At 35.2% G+C, this 20,031-nt stretch overlaps 1 protein-coding gene across 3 annotated transcripts in view; it reads left to right on the top strand.

Moving 5' to 3' along the window:
• Positions 1-18,208, top strand: part of TTK (TTK protein kinase) — a 104,291-nt gene extending 86,083 nt beyond the window's left edge. For all 3 annotated transcript variants that reach the window (XM_003923262.4, XM_074398024.1, XM_074398025.1), the window contains 9 exons: positions 3,395-3,487; positions 8,669-8,826; positions 8,949-9,100; positions 10,127-10,251; positions 11,584-11,664; positions 13,086-13,262; positions 13,577-13,661; positions 13,964-14,061; positions 15,949-18,208. In XM_003923262.4, the coding sequence (XP_003923311.1) occupies positions 3,395-3,487; positions 8,669-8,826; positions 8,949-9,100; positions 10,127-10,251; positions 11,584-11,664; positions 13,086-13,262; positions 13,577-13,661; positions 13,964-14,061; positions 15,949-16,032 (1,053 nt within the window). In that variant the 3' untranslated portion in view covers positions 16,033-18,208. The remainder of the gene's footprint in view (positions 1-3,394; positions 3,488-8,668; positions 8,827-8,948; positions 9,101-10,126; positions 10,252-11,583; positions 11,665-13,085; positions 13,263-13,576; positions 13,662-13,963; positions 14,062-15,948) is intronic.
• The last annotated feature ends 1,823 nt before the right edge of the window (positions 18,209-20,031 follow it).

Raw genomic sequence — 20,031 nt, 5'->3', positions numbered from 1 at the left:
TGTACATTTTCAAAATATCAGAATAGCAATATGAGGTGCTGCTAGAATGTATTATAGTAATAACTATAAGAAGAAAGATTTTTTGCTAATGAGGCAAAAGTTAGTTTCTAATAACTGTCCTAGAGGCGGCTCAATACTGGTAGAAAACATGGACCTTCAAGACACTGGGCATGAATTTTGGCCTCACTGCTTATGGTCTATGTGGTCTTTTACAAGTTACCTAAACTTTCTGTGCCTGTTTCATCATCTATAAAATTAATAAAGCTAACTACTTCAGGGATGGTTGTAAAGATTAAATTAGTTGATATACATGTAACTCTTAATACAGAGCATGACACTTAGTAAATCAGAAATGCTAGCAGGAATTGTTATTTAAACAGAAAACCCATGAGTAATTAACTATAAAAGTCAACTGATAAAATTAGTTGACAGAATAAGAACAGTAGTTATAAGGAAAGAGAGAGAGAGAAATGGTGAGTTGTGAGTTGCTGTTTAATGGATATAGAGTTTCAGTGGTGGTATTTGTGCCACCATCCGAACTTTTTCATCATCACATACTGAGTGTACTTAATGCCACTGAATTGTACTTAAAAATGGTTAAAGTGGTAATTTGTGTTACGAATAATTTGCATAATTTGAAAGAATAATGAACAAAACAATGAGCTGACAGTAGATACTAACTGGAAAGAGGTGACAGCGTTTTGAGGATTGAAACAATATAATAAATTACAAAGGAAAAATGCTCAAGTTTGTTCATGCATTGGTTCAAAACACATGTATTTAGCTGTTACTAGTGTCAGGCCCTGTTCGATTTGCAGTCTAGAAGACAAGTCACAGATAATAAGTGGAAGGGCTTGGTGGAGCCTTCTAGAAGAGGCCAGTGTCAGGAGAGTGTTTTTATTTATTTATTTTTTATTTTAAGTTTGCTTTTTCTTTTTCTTTTTCTTTATTTTCTTTTGTGTGTATATGATGGGAGTAGGGGTAGGGGAGACTGTTGATCAGAGAAGTAAACAAACACCAATCTTCTACAGTTCCCCACACCTCCACTTCTTTACACTAAGCAACCTTAGTCCAATCACCATGCACTGCCCGTTAGACATATAGACCAGCCAGGCTCTTGGCCGCTGTCAGCAGGATATGCATCTGGTCCCTTTCCCGATGTGGGATGAATTTGTGATGATTGTTTTTTGACCTATGACCAGGTCCCCTGTTTTAGAGCAAAGGCTGGTCAGGGTGAGGAAATACAGCAAGATTATCTGACCCTCTTGGCCACTGTGCTCCAGCCAGCTGAGTCACTCCTCTGCCAACACAGGAGGTGGGCATGTTCTTACATCTCTGCAGGTCTCTTGTGAGATGTCTAGATTGTTTGGCTCCCATCCAGGGAATGGGTGCGCTAAGGTCATGCTGTCCAAAGCCTGAATTTCTGGAGCAGCTTCAAGTGGCCTTGAGCATGGACAGGAATCAGTCCTGTCCCAGCTGTGTTCACTCTGCTGACAGAGTGAAATGAGGCCACAGTGTGGCTGCAGCTTACGAAGGGGAAGGGGTGAGGCCCAAGGTATGCTGGACCCTTAAGTTTTACCCTAAGAGGGTGGGAAGCTTTGGAAGAGGTTGAAGCAGAGAACTGAAATGACCCAAATTGCATTTTGGAAACTCTGGCCACAGTAAGGACAGACTAAGGGGGATGTGGGATGTCCTGTGTAGGAAACTGGAGTTCACATTAGTGTTAAATCAGAAATAAGATGGAATTATTTTATTCTAAAAACTGTCAGCAGCCATGGGGAAAGGACGGTGAACTGCTTTCTTCCCTCAGAAACATTCACAGTTTGAAATATGAAATGAAGATGAGAGAGGAGGCATAAAAGGAAGGGGGGAACCTTGATGAAATTACAATACATACACGTTTAGAAGCCCAATACTTTCTTACAGGAAATAAATATATATTGACTCAACAGTGTATCTCAATCCTAGAGGTGAGAAAATTAGAATATTTATCTTTTTTTTAAAATAGAAGATTACATGAGAGATTCTACCATTTGGAACCTAAAGCAGACCTTAGTTAAATTGAGGTTTATTCAGACCTTGTTTCAACTTGGTTAATCAGCTAATCAGAAGCTCTTTTTGTTGCAACTTCTTTATCAGCTCAGAATAAGTCCTCTCAGCACTCCATCTGTTCAAAGCATTTATAGGTACACAGAGAGATTCTCCAGTATAAGGGAAGGGATGATGAAGCAAGTTTGTATAGTACATCAACTGAAAAGTTTGCTGGGGAAGATGCTGAGGTTCTAAAAAATTAAATAACTTGAACATCACTCAGCAGAAAGTGGGGGGCTTTATCAATCAGTTCTCATACTGCTAATTAAAAAAAAAATACCAGAGACTAATTTATAAAGAAAAGAGGTTGAACTGGCTAATGGTTTCTCAGGCTGTCCTGGAGGCATGATGCTGGCAATCTGCTTGGCTTCTGGGGAGGCCTCAGGAAACTTTCAATCATGGCCGAAGGTGAAGGGGAGCTAGGCACTTCACATGGCTGGAGCAAGAGGAAGCGAGAGAGTGGGGGGAGGTACCACAGACTTTTAAACCACCAAATCTCTTGAGAACTCTCAGAGAAGCACTGAGGGGGAAATCTACCCCCATGATTCAGTCACCTCTCACCAGGTTCCACCTCCAACATTGGGAATTACAATTCCACATGAAATTTGAGTAGGGGTACAAATCCAAACCATATCAAGGACGTTGCTGAAGTGTGCATTTGTTTGATTGACTCTGAAGCTCTTAATACCTTTAGCACATTGCTTCTTTTACAATCTAACACTAAATGAGAAAGAAGAATACAGATATAGCTGACAGCAGCGGCACGCCTGTAATCTCACCTACTTGGGAAGGTGAGGCAGGAGAATCTCTTGAGCCTGGGAGGCAGAGGGAGTGGTGAGGTGAGATCACGCCACTGCACATCAGTTGGGAGACATAGTGAGACCCTGTCTCAGAAAAACAATATATAGATACAATTATGTGTGTGTATATGCACATATGAAAGTAAAGAGGTATAGGGGAAAAGATAGAAAATGAAAAATTAATTTTTTAATATATGTATATATATTTTTAAAGCTTGTAAGTTTGCAGATTGCATACTGAGTGTTTTTTTCTCCTTAAGAATTTTCTTTTTAAGTCAAAACCAGTTAAAGGGAGGGGGAGACCTTGGAAGTTTGTCTATATTATTTTTTAAGGTTTTTCTCTTTGGTTAAAGTATGTAGAGCAAGTCCTTTTAAAAATATTGTAACATTTCTACTTAAGATTTAAGATAATTTCAAAATGGGAAGCAGTTGACTGTACCAAAGGTAAGCTAGTTTCTTAGGCATATATTTTGAACTTTTATTTATATATTTTACTTATTTAGGTGTTAGCATCCTCTTCAACAAATGAATGCATTTCAGTCAAAGGAAAAATTTATTCCATATTAAAGCAGATAGGACGTGGAGGTTCAAGTAAGGTAAGTATCTTAAATATTTACAAAATAAATAGAAATATTTTAAACTTTCTGGGTTTTTTGGTCTTTTTACCTGTAAGGGCAGCTTTTCCTTAACTTTTAGGGGCCATGTTGCCCTTCAGCCAAAAAGCCATCTTAACACCTCCCCTTCTCTTCCCTCACCCTCCCTCACATGAGACATACTCTCTTTAGATCTCTTTATTCCCATTCTTCTGCCTTTCCTTTCAGTGTCCTATGCTTCCCTATTTCTTCTTTAATAATAAAAATATTGACATGGGGTACCAAATGACCGCTATGTATTACCACAAAATAACCAGAAATTTCTGAGTGAGAATGTGATGTAATATATTTAGAATCATTCAGCAAGGATTATCACTAATGGATTTGTTTTGTTTTGAGCTTTTCGTTTCAGAAACAGAATTCAGTAACAAATGAGTTTCTGAAATTAGATTATTTGCTAAATTTACCTGAGTTCTAAATTTATATCTTTTCTACATCTCTGGATAGAGGACATCTTAGGCATGACCTAAACTTACAATCTTTGTCATTCAATTAAATCTACTTCTGTTAGATTTTTGCCTTCATCACTCACCAGAATAACTGTAATCAAGACCACTAATGAACCCCACGTTTTTGCCAAATCTAATTCTTAGCTTAGATTTTGGAATATCTAGCATTTGGGACAGCTGATTTTTTTTTTTTTCTCATTTAGGTTTTCTTCCCCACTTGGTTCGTGTTTTTTTCCCTTCTCAAACTGGGCATACCTACTGTCTTCCTCATGTTTCTGAATCTCAGTGAAGCCGTGCTCCAGGGCTTAGTCCTCATTCATCTTTTTCTTTTCTTTTCTTTTTTTGACACTGAGTCTCACTCTGTCACCCAGGCTGGAGTACGGTGACGCGATCTCAGCTCACTGCAACCTCCAACTCCCTGGTTCAAGCGATTCTTCTGCCTTAGCCTTCCAAGTAGCTGGGATTACAAGCACGCACCACCATGCCCAGCTAATTTTTGTAATTTTGGTTGAGAAGGGGTTTCACCATGTTGGCCAGGATGGTCTCCGTCTCCTGACCTTGTGATCCACCCGCTTCAGCTTCACAAGGTGCTGAGATTATAGGTGTGAGCCACCACACCCAGCCTCTTTCATCTTAAACTCACTCCGTTGGTGTTCTCTTTCAATCTTGAGGTTTCAAATACCAAGTATATGCTGACAGTTCCCAAACTTGTATTTCCACCTAATACCTCACCTTTGAATTCCAGAGTTGTATATTCAACTTGACTGTTTATTCTCTTCTTGGTGTCTGCTAGGCATTTAAAACAGTATGTCCAAACACAACTCTTGCTCCATAGCTTTTCCCATTTCAGTAAATGGCAACTTCATCCTTGCAACTGATTGACAAAAAAAATGATGTGTCTCATTCTCTTACACACATCTAGCCAATTAGCAATTCTTGTTGGTTCTACTTCGAAGTATCTCCAGAATGTATTTCTCATCATCTCCAGCGTTATTGCTTTGATCAGGGCAACTTTTGTATTTTACCTAAATTATTTTAATAGCCTCCTAAAGGATTTCATTAACTCAGTCTTTGCCTTCCTGGTCTGCTTTTTTTAAATTTTATATTGACAAATTATAGTTGTATATTTTTGTGGGGTACAAGGTGGTATTATGATGTTTTAATACAATGTGGAATGATTAAGCTAATTAACATCTATTGCCTCAAATTTTTTTTTGTGAGGAGAACATTAGAAATTGACTCTTTTTGCAATATTGAAATATATAATATCCAACTGTCATATTAATCTTGCTATGCTAATGATCTTTTAAAAAAGTCGAACTTGTTTCTCCTATTTGAGGCTTTGTATCCCTTCACCAACATCTTGCTATTTCCCTCAACCTCCAGCCTTTGGTAACCACCATTGTCAAAGGTGATATAAGCTCTGCTTCTGTGAGTTTAATTGTTTTAGATTTCACATATAAGTGAGAACATGAGGTATTCGTCTTTCTGTGTTTACCTTATTTCAGTTCCTCCTGATCTTTTTTTTTTTTTTTTTTTTTTTGAGAAGGAATCTCACTCTGTCGCCTGGGCTGGAGTGCAGTGGCACAATCTTGGCTCACTGCAACTTTCACCTCCTAGATTCAATTGATTCTCCTGCCTCAGCTTCCTGAGTAGCTGGGATTACAGACACCTGCCAGTATGCCCAGCTAATTTTTGGTATTTTTTGTAGAAAAGGGGTTTCGCCATGTTGGCCAGGCCGGTCTTGAACTCCTGACCTTGTGATTCTCCCACCTCACCTCCCAAAGTGCTGGGATTACGGCACTGCACCCAGCCCTCCTCCTGGTCTATTTTAACATTACATCCTGTTTTCCTCCAGATATCCTCATGTGTTTTCTGAGTTAGGACTTAACTTGCCCACACACTGAAACTGCAAGTCCCACCTTCCAATCACTGATGTTCTCTATTCCCCTCCTGTTTTGTTTTTCTCAGTATCTTACCTTCTAACATGTTCTGTAATTTACTTATTTGGTTTGCTGTTTGTGTCCGCCTGCACTTGAATGTATGTGAGCTCCATGAAGATAGGGATGTTTGTCTGATTTGCTCAATGATAATAGTCCCAGTACCTAGAACAGTACCTAGAACAGACAGGGACTGAATTTAATAGTTGAATGAGTAAACTCTCCGTCTTCAGCTGTTTTGCTATTATAAGTTGTTAAGGATGATACATTAAACAAACACTGTTTGACTGATTTTAAGTTTTACTGTAATTTCCTAATCCAGCTAACAGTAATTAGACTTGCATAAGGCTTCTTACTAACTTATTAAAGATAAGGTATGTACATTAACATGTGTATCAAGTCTTCAATAAATACTGGTTTTATTATACATTTCCTTTTATCAATCTATTTGAATTACCTACCTGCTTTAATAGAAATTACTTGGTTAATATTTATTATTTATTTGTTATTTGGCTGTATTTTAGTAGTACCAAAGTATTTACACTTAATGGAGGTATTTATTTAGTGATATGTTTTCAGAGAATGTAGAATAGTCTTAATGGCATTTTGAACATTTTTTCCTTAGAGTATAATGAAGATGTAAGCTTATTTAAGTCAAGGGCCAAGTGATAAAGCTATGACTGACCCATATTTTCTGAATTAATTTAACTGTGATTTAAGTTAATTACAATAGACTTGAAAAAATCAAATGCCTCAGAGAAAAAGATAGTAACATGCTTTATAAAACTAATACAATTTGTGCTCTGCCTGTTTCAGAGTTTAGGCAGTGAGCAATATTTAAGGAGGCTATTAAGAGTATCTAGAACAGTCATGGGGTTAATGAGCATGGTCAAGATACTGGTAACTTCTCACAAAACTAGCAAATCATCACTTGATATTATCTCTATGAAACTGAAATAAGGCTAACCTAATCCAGATTGCAAGAATTTTGCCAGAACAGGGACAGTGGGGGCAATAATAAACTCATTCGTGCAAAAAGTTAATTTAAAAGTTTTTATTTGTCCACTAAAAGATCTTATTACATAAATAGCTTTAATATCCTGTATGCTTTTTTCTGATATATCTGATAATTTTAACATGTTTTAAAAGGTCCACTTTATTCTGTCCTGAATGTCTTTAGTGATGGTAGCTCACATTTGCTTCACTTCATACACATTGCAGAACACTCTGCAGACATCAGTCATTTGAGTCATCCTTCCAACCCTGTGCAGTAGGTACTACTAACAGCATTTGATTTTTGAGAGGTTAAGGAACTTGCCCAAAGTTAGGTTGCTGATAAGGTTAAAGCTGGAGCTCCAATTCAGGTATTTCTCTCTGGTCTTTCATCTTTAAATTTTAGTCCTTCTTATCTTTAATTTCTATCTTTTTATGATACAAAGCTATTTCATTGTACAGATATACCACCAGAAAATACAAATAAGACATTAGCCATTAGATTCAGGATCATGGGTTTATGAGGTGGTTTACCTTTTACAAAATGGCTTTATGCTGCTGTTTTTAAATTCCTATCTGTTTTATTGTTATTTTCTTCTTCCTCTTATGCCCCATCCCCCTCTAATTTGCTGTGTATCGAACTAAAACCAGTAATACTTCATTAGAGTCTTATACTTAAAAATTAAAAGCAAGCTATACCTGAAGGGCCTGATAGATTTTCCTTGTTAGTGCAGTTTTAGCACATCCACCTCATGAACGCGTGGGCTCTTTTCTTATTCCTTCCCTGTATCTGCTGGATGTTCAAGGTTAAATGAATTTTTACTTAAATATGTCAAAGGGGTTATATGAATATAGTTTTTCTTATACACTGGCATTTTGTATTTGAATTGAGTTTTAAAAGCACCATCCCTGTTGCATATTTGCTGAAAGCTACATTTGCAGTGTTTTTTATTTTTAAAAATGTTATCTGTGCTATAAATGTTACTTAGAAATTGACTGTTCATTATAGCCAGAGCAATTGGACTTTAACCTCAGAGATCCTGACAACATACAAGAACATCTTGTTCCTGCCAATTTGACTTTGAAAATCGGACCTACTCTGCTTTTCACAACTGGATATACTGATAGCTTATGTTTAGTATATATTTTTTAATATTCTGTATCACATGAATGAAATTGCTAAATCCAGGCACAATGGAGAAAACATCATCTGTGAATTGAATTGACTCTATCATAACCTTTAGTCGTCCTTCGCTTTTTTTTTTTCCTTGAGACAGTGTTTCACTATTTTGCCAAGGCTGGACTCAAACTCTGGGGCTCAAGCGATTCTCCCACCTCAGCCTTCTGAGTAGTTGGGATTTAAGGAGCACACCACTGACCAGGCTTGTCCTTAACATTTTGGAATGTCTTTTTCTTTATGCTGTTTCCCTGGTTAGGGCATCCCACAGATTGTTTTATATATGAAATTTAAATTATTTTTCTTACATGTTGATACAAAAACTTAGATTTATACCTTAAATTATTGAATGTCCATCATCATAGGTCATTGGAAATAGACTGTTACTCTCCAGTCAGAATTAATTCTCTTCCTTCTAAACTCAAAATAGGCTTAGAAACTTTTAATTGTTCATGTCAGTATTTCCTTCAGAATTTTCTAGCAACCTAAAATTCTCATAAATTTAGAATCATTGCAACAGTGTATAAGTAGTGTATTCTAAACTTCTCTTTGTTCTACTGTATAGGTATTTCAGGTGTTGAATGAAAAGAAACAGATATATGCTATAAAATATGTGAACTTAGAAGAAGCAGATAACCAAACTCTTGATAGTTACCGGAATGAAATAGCGTATTTGAATAAACTACAACAACACAGTGATAAGATCATCCGGCTTTATGATTAGTAAGAATTCTTTTTAAATTTAGAAAGAAAACTTTTGTCGTAATTCTTCAGGTAAATATTTAGTGAATTTTAATGTAACCTTGCCATTTATTGTTTTGCTGCTTTTATTTGTTTAATTGCAGTGAAATCACAGACCAGTACATCTACATGGTAATGGAGTGTGGAAATATTGATCTTAATAGTTGGCTTAAAAAGAAAAAATCCATTGACCCATGGGAACGCAAGAGTTACTGGAAAAATATGTTAGAGGCAGTTCACACAATCCATCAACATGGTATTTAAAGGCTTTTTTATATTTGTGGGAAGGTTAAAATATTTGTTAATAGTGTCATCTTAGAGAAATACACTTACAACTTTAAGGTGTTGGTTATTGGCATCTTTTAAAGATGAAGGTATAAAACCATTTCTTAAAACACTGTTAACCCAAAGGATATAGGACGTGAACACTCAAATTCTTACGTCTGTAATACAAAATGTATTTTTCTCAGTATTAATATAGTCTGTCATCCTTATTTCCAAATATTAGATTATAGCAGAACTGAGACTTTGGGGTTCAGGCATCCTAAAAATATGAGATGTTTATTTTACTCATTCTCCTAATCATTTTGTATTGTATGTCCTGTGTGAGAGCTGGGTTTTTTGTTTGTTTGTTTTGTTTTTTACTGTTAGGCCTACTTCTGGGTTGGTTTTTACTTGTCCTTGGTTCTTTTTAGGGCTATTCTCTGCCTTACCCTGTTGTTGTTGTTTTAAATAATGGTTATCCTAGTTAATTGTAACATCTCCTCCTTGTATCTCTCTTTCTATAAGTTAAAAGATAATTCAGTGATCAAGATTAGGGCTATAGGGATGGAGATGTCAGGAGCATTAGGGTCTTACTGTGTGGTAGTATAATTTATGAGGCTCTCTAGTGGGCAGTGAATCACAGTGGTTAAGAGGATAGATTCTGAAGCCAGACTGTCTGGCTTCAACTCATGGCACTGTCACTTACGCTGTGTGACCTTGTGCAAGTTAATTAAACTCTCATTGCCTTGGTTTCCTTGCCTTACAATGGGGAAGATGTTAATACTTCAACACTGTTGTGAGGATTAAATGAGTCAGTACTGTATAAACTACAAACTTAGAATAGTACCTGGCACATAACAATTGGTATGTAAATGTTTGCAGAATATATACAAAAATGAATATTGACTTGGAATCACTAATTGAAGGAATAAATACAGCTTGACCTGTAAGTTGTGAGTTTTTTGGTCCTTAGAATGTTTTACACTGTTTAATATTATAGTGGATTTTTATTTTAAAGGCATTGTTCACAGTGATCTTAAACCAGCTAACTTTCTGATAGTGGATGGAATGTTAAAGCTAATTGATTTTGGGATCGCGAATCAAATGCAACCAGATACAACAAGTATTGTTAAAGATTCTCAGGTAAGACTTTTAATGGTTGGTTATCTCATAGTAGACTTCAATTCTTTTTTCACCTGTAAAGTATTATTTTGCAAATGAGTGTTATATTTTTAATCAAAGGATTTGAAGTCTTTTAATAAGAATAGATTTTAAAATAGGAACCATGATCATTATAATTTGAATAGAAAGTTAAAATCAAATATGACTATCTCTAGCAATTATGAATCGTTTTCCTATAGCTGAAGTAGAGAAACAGTAATACCTTCCTTGGAAATCATTTGGTTGTAATAAAAAATTGACCTGAAAATTTGGCTCAGTTTCCTTGTTGAAAACAAAGAGGGAATTGCAGTTACATGTTTTTCATTGCCTTTGAGGTTATTTTTATAAAAATTAAAATAGGTTATTTTAATAAAAATAAGATTATTTTTATTCTTCCTGAGAAGCAGACCTTTTCCAATCACTGAAATTAGAAGAAAAAAAAAATTCTTAAATGGCACTTCATATTGTAAATGCCCTAAGTATTATAAGCAACATTTTAATAATAGGTATTGCAACAGCACACTTAAAGAAGTTGTTCTATAAAAACTAAAGCAATGGCACCAAAGTATATCTAAAAAATTTTCTTGCTTGGAACCAAGATGTTGTGTTCTATGTTTACAGGTTTTTGATGTGAGTCCACGTAAATCCCAGGAGTAAAACTAGACTTTGTTGGGAGGATTCGATGGACAACATGTCCTTCAAACAATTCTATTTGATAGTCATGTCTCTTTGTGTCAAAAGTATGGGAGAACAATGAGTTGTAAATCAGCCTGACAATATCTTCCAGGTCAAAGCCCTAAAGTAGAGATAGTCTGTGTTTGAGAACAAACCATTTGTTTTAGAATAAAATGAGTCCATTGTAAGGTTGGCCTATCCTACTGTAGAAACTCGGAGCACTGCTGCCAGACAAACCTAAGTGGCCTTTTTGTTTATATACTGGCTTATTTAAAAAATACACTTTTTTAAAGTTAAGTATGTTACAACATGGAAACGAATGGTAAGTCCCTTGATGGCCTCAAAGTTTATGGTCAATAATAGGATTTTAGCAGGGACAGTTTTTAGGGTAGACTTGACTAGCTGCCCACCATAATCATAGAAGAAGACAGCATTCTGAAAGGAGTCACTTTGCTGATTAGGAACCCAACTCATTTTGCCGCAGTTCTGAAGAAATTTCATATATATGTTAACATTGTCGGCAGTTATTTGAAGTTTGCAAGGATATGGTTTCCAAGGATCTGTCATTTGTATTCTTAAGAATCTAAAGCAGAATGAAGTGTTTTCATTGATTTGTGTTTTCTCTCACTTGGCAAATAGGTTGGCACAGTTAATTATATGCCACCAGAAGCGATCAAAGATATGTCTTCCTCCAGAGAGAATGGGAAATCTAAGTCAAAGGTACTGTAAAGATTATTTACATCCCATTTATCTGCACTGTTTTCTGCATAAACTTACCAGATAACAATTTCTTTAAGTTCTAAAACTTTTTAGGCCATTACAGAGACATTGCTGGTTTTTTTCGTTTCCAGTTCTCATGTTTTATTTTTTACCACTTACTCATTTGTGAATTCTACATTTCCAAGTACACCTGGAGAATGTAATTTTTTTCTGGCCTTCCACTGGCTACTTTTTCACTTACTTTATTTCACTACCTCAGTGAGCTTTGTGTTAGCCTCATGAGTGCTCCTGTGATGTCTTGGGCTCCCAGGTTAATCCTTCTTGCTCTACATCAGTGTAACAAGTGGGTGCAAGCACACATTGTCCCAGGGACCTACATCCATTCAAGTCGTAGATCTGCCTCTTCATTAACTGTCTATGGCCAAGTGACTTAACTTGCCTAGTTTGCCTGTCTCTAAATTAGGTTTATAGACAGTGCCTATTGTAAAATAAATGGAGGATAAAATGGGAAAGAATATATAAGGTACTTAGCACGTTTATTCAGCTTAGAATCATTACTTGATAAATGTGTTTTTATTTACTAAATTACATTTTCTGTTTTAGAAAATCTAGCTTTTAAATGTTATTGAAATAACTGGCATAAAATTTTGCCAAATGTTTTCATAAAATTATTTTTGTATTTGTTTAGCCTCCACTCCTAAAACTTAAATTTGTTATGTTTTTTTATTAGACTTTCTGCGGTTTTGTTCATCTTAAATACACAGTTCTTGACTTCATTTATCAATTCTATTTTCATTTGCTTTACAACTTGAGTACTTACGATAACCAGAAACTTTTCCCTATGATTAACCATATTTATGGTTTATCATTTAATGCCCATGACAGTGTACTTTTATTATTTCTGTATCAGAAGTGAGGAAATATACACATAGTACTACCAGTTACTAACAAGACCAGGATACAAGCTCAGCATAGCTCTATAGTATATGTACTTGGATTTAAAGTTGTATTATTTATTTATTATTTCCAAAGGTCTGAAGGGTTGCATAATTTAAACAACCATTAAAACTGTATACATACTTTGAACTTCTAATAATTCTGGGGAAAACAAGTAACCTTAAAACTCATAGTTATATTTTTTAGTTTTTTATTTTCCCAGGTTGGAAAGAATTTAATATTTTGTCTTAATTGAAATATTTTAATTATGAGGTTATAGAAGTATTTAAAGTGAAACTCTGTTGATAGAAAAACCAACTGAAATGAAAACTAGTAAAAGATGTTTTGTCATATTAACATAATGTAGTACTCAGGCATTCATGGAGATTTAATTATGATTTTAAATATATATATATATTTCATATGTGTGTTTTTACATTTTACATTAAAATAACAGCAACTTTTTTGTGTTTGTTTTTTCTTAGATAAGCCCCAAAAGTGATGTTTGGTCCTTAGGATGTATTTTATACTATATGACTTATGGGAAGACACCCTTTCAGCATATAATTAATCAGATTTCTAAATTGCATGCCATAATTGATCCTAATCATGAAATTGAATTTCCTGATATTCCAGAGATAGATCTTCAAGATGTGTTAAAGGTAATGTTAATTTCATATAACTAATTATTTACTTAAAAGAAATAGCTGAAATGATTGGAATTATGTAACTGGCTTAGATATAACTATTCTATTCAAAGGAATTGCTAACTGTATTAGTTTTTTACTTTGAAGATGTTTTAAAGCTTGTAAATACTTGGAGATTTTGCAGAAGTGCCTTGGGAGAAATAATCTTGTCATCATTTGAATGGGATATCTAAAAAGCAACTTTTATAATATAATCTGGAAAAATACTTCATCAATATCATATGTGAAAACCTGCTTTGTTTTTCTTAAAATTTTTTTTGTTTTTATAGTGTTGTTTAATAAGGGACCCTAAACAGAGGATATCCATTCCTGAGCTTCTGGCTCATCCATACGTTCAAATTCAAACTCATCCAGGTACTACTTTAAAACTTTGTTTATTACTAGATTACTAATATAAACAGTCTGTTACCTATTTATATAACAGAAACAGAATCTGAATTGGCTACTCTTGGTCAGCCTACCTCTTTCCTTAAGGAAGTTCCATTATTATAAAAAGTAAATAAACTTTTTTCTTTACTTCTGGTATTCATTTTTACTTATTCTAGATAAGGGGTATAATCAGTGTGTCACTAATGCTGTGAATCAAAATGTATATTTATAATGGACGTATATTATTTTTCTTATTGGTACTAGTGTATTATTGATTTATTTTACAGGTAAACAAATAGCCAAGGGAACCACTGAAGAAATGAAATATGTTCTTGGCCAACTTGTTGGTCTGAATTCTCCTAACTCTATTTTGAAAGCTGCTAAAGTAAGTATGTCTGCTCTTGGCCGGGCGTAGTGGCTCACGCCTGTAATCCAAGCACTTTGGAGGCCAAGGCGGGCGGATCACCTGAGGTCGGGAGTTCAAGACCAGCCTGACCAACACGGTGAAACCCTGTCTTAAAAAAAAAAAAGTATGTCTGCTCTTTACATTAATTTTAACTGTTTTATATAGTGAATTAGACATTTGAAAAAACAGGTAGTCTGAAGAAAAGTTGGTCCTATCATCAGATCAGTTATGAAGCATGTTTCTACATTTAGATACTTAACATGCATTTTGACAAATACAGATCTACTTGATTTATATTCTTGTGCATACAGCACAGTTCAAAGTATATCATCACATAAGGTCCATTCAAAAGATTGCTGTCAGGTCTCAACTGGGATAAATTTAATATAGGAACGTAATGTGTCTTTTAACTCAGCACCATTATTAACACAACTTTTGAATTTATTCCTTTTAGCCAGCTTTTTCCTTAGAGACATTACATGTAATGGCTTTTTTGAAGCCGTACACAGCAGTCAACACAATTCTGAAAGCACAAGTCTCAAGCTTTTTAGCCTCACAATGTCCATTTATATCTACAACATGATTTTTAGATCTTACTGTTATCAAACACCTAGTCATTTCTAGAACCCTATAAATGCTTATTGACCAACTGGTTTAGCTACCAAGCAGTTATTGATAATATAATTCAGTTACAACATTATCATAAAATGATGGGAACTTAAACTATCAATACTTGTAGCCCTCTGGATAGGTATATAGTCCATCTGAGTTGCCAAGAGCTTGAATGCCTTTCTGAAGGACTTTACTATACATTCACTGTATTTGCATTCATATAATATGAAGTAACTTTTTTAAAATTTCTCAAATGCTAATGGCTAAAGCAATAGATTTAGTAATTAAAATTTGACAGAATTTGTTTTGTAATTGCTCTGCATTTTGTATCTCCATGTTTTAAATTTATACTGATATATTGTTAAAAACCTCTTATAGGTATAATTGAGGTAGATTAGTTATTTTTGTCACTGAAGTTGTATGTTGCTTGAGGATAAAGATATCTGCCATCTTCATAAGTTAGATGTTAGCTGATTCTTTTTTTTTTTTTTTTTTTTTTTTTTTTTTGAGATGGAGTTTCGCTCTTGTTACCCAGGCTGGAGTGCAATGGTGTGATCTCGGCTCACCGCAGCCTCCGCCTCCTGGATTCAGGCAATTCTCCTGCCTCAGCCTCCTGAGTAGCTGGGATTACAGGCACGTGCCACCATGCCCAGCTAATTTTTTGTATTTTTAGTAGAGACGAGGATTCACCATGTTGACCAGGATGGTCTCGATCTTTTGACCTCGTGATCCACCCGCCTTGGCTTCCCAAAGTGCTGAGATTACAGGCATGAGCCACTGCGCCCGGTCAGATGTTAGCTGATTCTTAAATAATTTTTAAATATACAGATTTCAGTATATATCTATATTTATATAATAATTTGTATTGTCTTCTATTTGTTAGTTTAAATATCATCTGATAATATAAAATTTCCTAGTAAATATATTTTGTGTAGGAATTTACCTAAGACTGGCTTTATTTAAGAAAAAGTAAGAGAGAGAAAGAAGGCCTTGAAGGCTCATATGTATGTTAATTGGTAGCTCTGTTATATTTCTCTCATAGAAAGATTGAGTTATATCTCATGATAGGTAATGCTTAAGGCTAAGCTTGGTGTTTAAAATTCTTTATTATTGAATAGCTTTATAAAATAGTTTCCCAATTATAAGAACAAGAGAGAAATTTACTATATTTAGAATATATCCAAATACGTCTACTAATATGACAGTACATTGAACTAAAATATTACAAAACAGATTTGTGTTTTTAAATTTCAGACTTTATATGAACACTATAGTAGTGGTGACAGTCATAATTCTTCATCATCCAAGACTTTTGAAAAAAAGTGGGAAAAAAAATGATTTGTAGTTACTGGTAAACTGTTAAATACCACCTATAAAATATATTGGATTGTTACACTCTTGACTCCCTGAGGAAATCTACAATTGAAGACAAGATCACTCTGAAGTGTTATCAGCAAAAAACTTCAGCAGATTATTTTCAAAAGAAAACTAAAAACAGCAGCCACTTACAGCACTGTATATATTATAGAATGGTTTCTCTGTTTTGTGCGCTTGTGTGATCTGTTTGATATCATTTCACTCTTGGAACAGTGGGTGTGTAACAAATATATTCTGAAAAACTTTGTAAATAAAGTTTTGTGGCATAAAATGACACTAAAATTTCAAAGTTGTAAAATTGTTTTCTTTAAGCAAATGTAGTATTGGCATGGCAGCAAAATTCTTAATTAGTAAAAAGTACATTAGGGAAGATGTGAGACTAGACCTTAGTAAATAAACTTTGAAAAACAAATCCTAATGGGTTTGAATTCTAAAATAGATTTCTTAATTATTTCTGTCACTGATAGCAGTCTGTAATTTTAGGGCTGAACTTGGCTCTTTCAGATGTTGCTTTTGGTTTTTAGAATATCATGCTGGATTCTGTAATGTAATGTAAGCTGTATGCCCTCACTGATGACTTGCTTGGTAATGGATAATTATAAATGTGGCCCCAGAGTCTCCTGACTGAATCTAATAGCCTAAGGTATCTTCACATAGTATCCTTTTCTCAATTTTTAAAAAAAGATTTTAATAGATTTTATTTTTTTAGAGCGGTTTTAAGTTCACAGCAAAATCGAGCAGAAAGAACAGAGTTCCCATGTATCCTCTCCCTACCCCACCCCCACACACATAAAACCTCCCTTGCTATCAGCATCCACCATATCAAAATTCCACACCACAGTGATACATTTATTATAGTCCATAAACCAACCTTAACGTATTATCACCCAAAGTCCATAGTTTACATTGGGGTTCACTTTTGGTATTGTGTATTCGTTGGGTTTTGACAAATATATAATTACATTTATCTACCATTATAACATCATGCAGAATAGTTTCACTGCCTTGAAAATCCTCTGTTCTTTGTTCCCAGGCATCCTTCCGTCTACCCTAATGCCTGGGAACCACCGATCTTTTTACTATTTCTATAGTTTTGCTTTTCTAGAATATGAATGTCATTCAAGAAGAGCAAAATGTGGAATCATACAGTCTGTAGTAGATTGGCTTCTTTCACTTGATAACATGTCTTCTTATGGCTTCATAGCTTGTTTCTTTTTAGCATTGGTTAGTATTCTATTGTCTGGATGTTCCACAGTTTATCTCCTCATCTACTGAAAGATACCATGGTTGCTTCCAAATTTGGAGAATTGTGAATAAAGTTGCTAAAAATATCCATGTGCAGGTTTTTGTCTGGACCTAATTTTTTTTAGCTCCTTTGGCAAAATACTCCTTTGGGACCAAGGAGTTTGACTGCTAAATTCTATGTAAGAGTGTTTAGTTGTGTAAGAAAATGCCAAACTATCTTCAAAAGTGGCTGTACCATTTTGCATTTTCACCAGCAATGTTTGAGAGTTCCTGTGGCTTTATATCCTTTCCAGCATTTGATGTCTGTGTTTTTGATTTGGTTAGGTAAGGGTATTGTATCTCATTTTAATTTGCGTTTCCCTAATGACATGATGATGAGCATCTCATTTTTATGTACTCATTTGCTATCCGTGTGTCTTCTTTTGCCCATTCTTAAATTGGTTCATTTTCTTCTTGTTAAGGTTTAAGAGTTTTGTGTATTTTGAATAACAGTTCTTTATCAGATGTGTCTTTTGCATATATTTTCTCCCACTTGTGGTATTTCCTCCCATTGCCTTCATTCCCAAATTTATAACTGTGGTTGTTCATTGTCAGGGTTATTGGTTTTAAATTAATGTAGTGTAATAGATAAGTAGAAAGCTTAAACAGGAATTCTGAAAACTATATTCATAGAGAAAACATGGCAAAAATTCAACCTCAAAGTCAGGCATTTGCCTGTATGTGTTCATTGAGAATACTGTTTATTTTTTTCTTTTTAAAATTATCTTGAAATTTGCTGTGTATATAAACAATTTTTTAAAATAACTGTCATGTTTAGAGTTCGAAATTCTCTTATGGGCAAAGCATTTGTCACCTGTGGATCTAGAATAAATAACTCAGTTTGTATATCTCATTATTGAAAGTCAGCTGTTTCCTTTGAAATTAAGCATATGAGAACTCATACCTGGATTCACATATTCCTGAAGCTTGCTTTCCTTTCCCTCTTAACCAGATTGAATCATCTATATGCTAGCATTGTATAAGTTATAAAAGCCAGCTAAGTTACAAAATTTAATTATGTCATCAGTACTTTACTAATTTGATAATCTTTATAGTAAATCTCATACACACTGAATTTCAAGAGTTAGCGTATCCTAATTTTTTATAAGAAAAAATGTCATTGGCAATTTTACATTCCCCTCTATTGTGCTAGGCTAAATAAAGGAGTCTTATTTAATAGGGTTTTCTGAGTATTGCTTAGTTGTTACTTTGCTCTGAACCTGCTTGGAATTTTTGTATTTAGTAGTTATACAGTGTGACCAGGTGGAATGAGCACTGGAAAGAACTCAGCTCTAACGAAGCATTCTCTCCAGCAAGCTTTGTGGGCTGACAAGTCACTGAATACCTTTGGAACTTGGTTTTCTTTATTAGTAAAATGAGAAGAGTGAACTAAATGCTCTCTTAGGTCTCTTCTTAGTCTTAAGTCTATAAAATATGTATTTAGATGATGAATAGTTACTAAATATAGGAAGAAAAGGAAAACGGTTTTTGTTTTGTTTTTTTTTGAGATGGAGTTTCACTCTTGTTGCCCAGGGTGGAGTGCAATGGCGCGATCTTGGTTCATCGCAACCTCCGCCTCCTGAGTTCAAGCAGTTCTCCTGCCTCAGCCTCCTGAGTAGCTGGGATTATAGGCATGCGCCACCACGCTTGGCTAATTTTGTATTTTTAGTAGAGATGGGGTTTCTCCATGTTGGTCAGGCTGGTCTTGAACTCCCAACCTCAGGTGGTCTGCCCGCCTTGGCCTCCGAAAGTGCTGGGATGACAGGCATGAGCCACTGCGCCCAGCCCAATGGTCATAACTATGGTAACAACTTTTCCACATGAATATAAAACTAGGAAGCTGGATTTGGGGTTCTGAAGTTTCCTCGAATCTAGAAAAGTACAAAAGAAAAAGGGCCCTTTTCCTCTCAGCTTTAGGTACTTAGGCCCAGTCTAGTTCCCACCATTCCAGTATTGACTATCCTTCACATCCAAAGAGAAAAACTATAGGAGTGCTTGGGTGCTCTGACCTCCTCCCCACCTGTTCTGTGTGCTGGTTGAATGGAGCTTTGGCCAGAATTGGAGAAAGGGCCTTAAAGGAGAATGTGCTGTGAGCTAGACTGGCAGTTTAATTTTGTCGTAAAATTTTGGTTTTCTGTTTTTTCATCTTTAGTGGTGTCAGATTGTCAGTGAAAAATCCCAGCACCACATCTACCAAAAACGGACTCAGGTGCTTAGAAAACTGTGAACAGAAAACTCAGTCCATGTTTTCTAGGAGCTTTTTGCCTAATGGGAGAGAGATTTCCACCAATACTCATTCTCTTGGGCTATCATCCTGTCTCATGATTTTAAAGACTGTATGCTCATGTATAATTCCCCTATTTATGTCTCTAACCTAGACTTGTCTCTGGGACTCTAGACAGACATTGAGTTGACTACTTGACATCTCCACTTGGATGTCTGGTAAACATCTCAGATTCAACATATGCAAAACAAAATTGACCCTGACAGAAGCTGCTCTGCTCAGATTCCTTCTCAGCTGATGGCAATTCCATCCTTCCAGTTACTCAGCTCTAAAACCTTGAAATCATGTTTAGTTCCTCTTTTCTTTTTTACAGTCTACATCCAGCCCATCAGGAAACGGGTTGCCTCTATTTTCAAAATATATCTGCAATCTGACCCGTTCCTGCCTCCTCC

Source organism: Saimiri boliviensis, chromosome 4, assembly GCF_048565385.1.
Source record: "Saimiri boliviensis isolate mSaiBol1 chromosome 4, mSaiBol1.pri, whole genome shotgun sequence".
NCBI classification, from domain to species: Eukaryota; Metazoa; Chordata; class Mammalia; order Primates; family Cebidae; genus Saimiri; species Saimiri boliviensis.
Note: the sequence above shows the minus strand (reverse complement) of the source record. Positions and strands in the feature narration are given on the sequence as shown.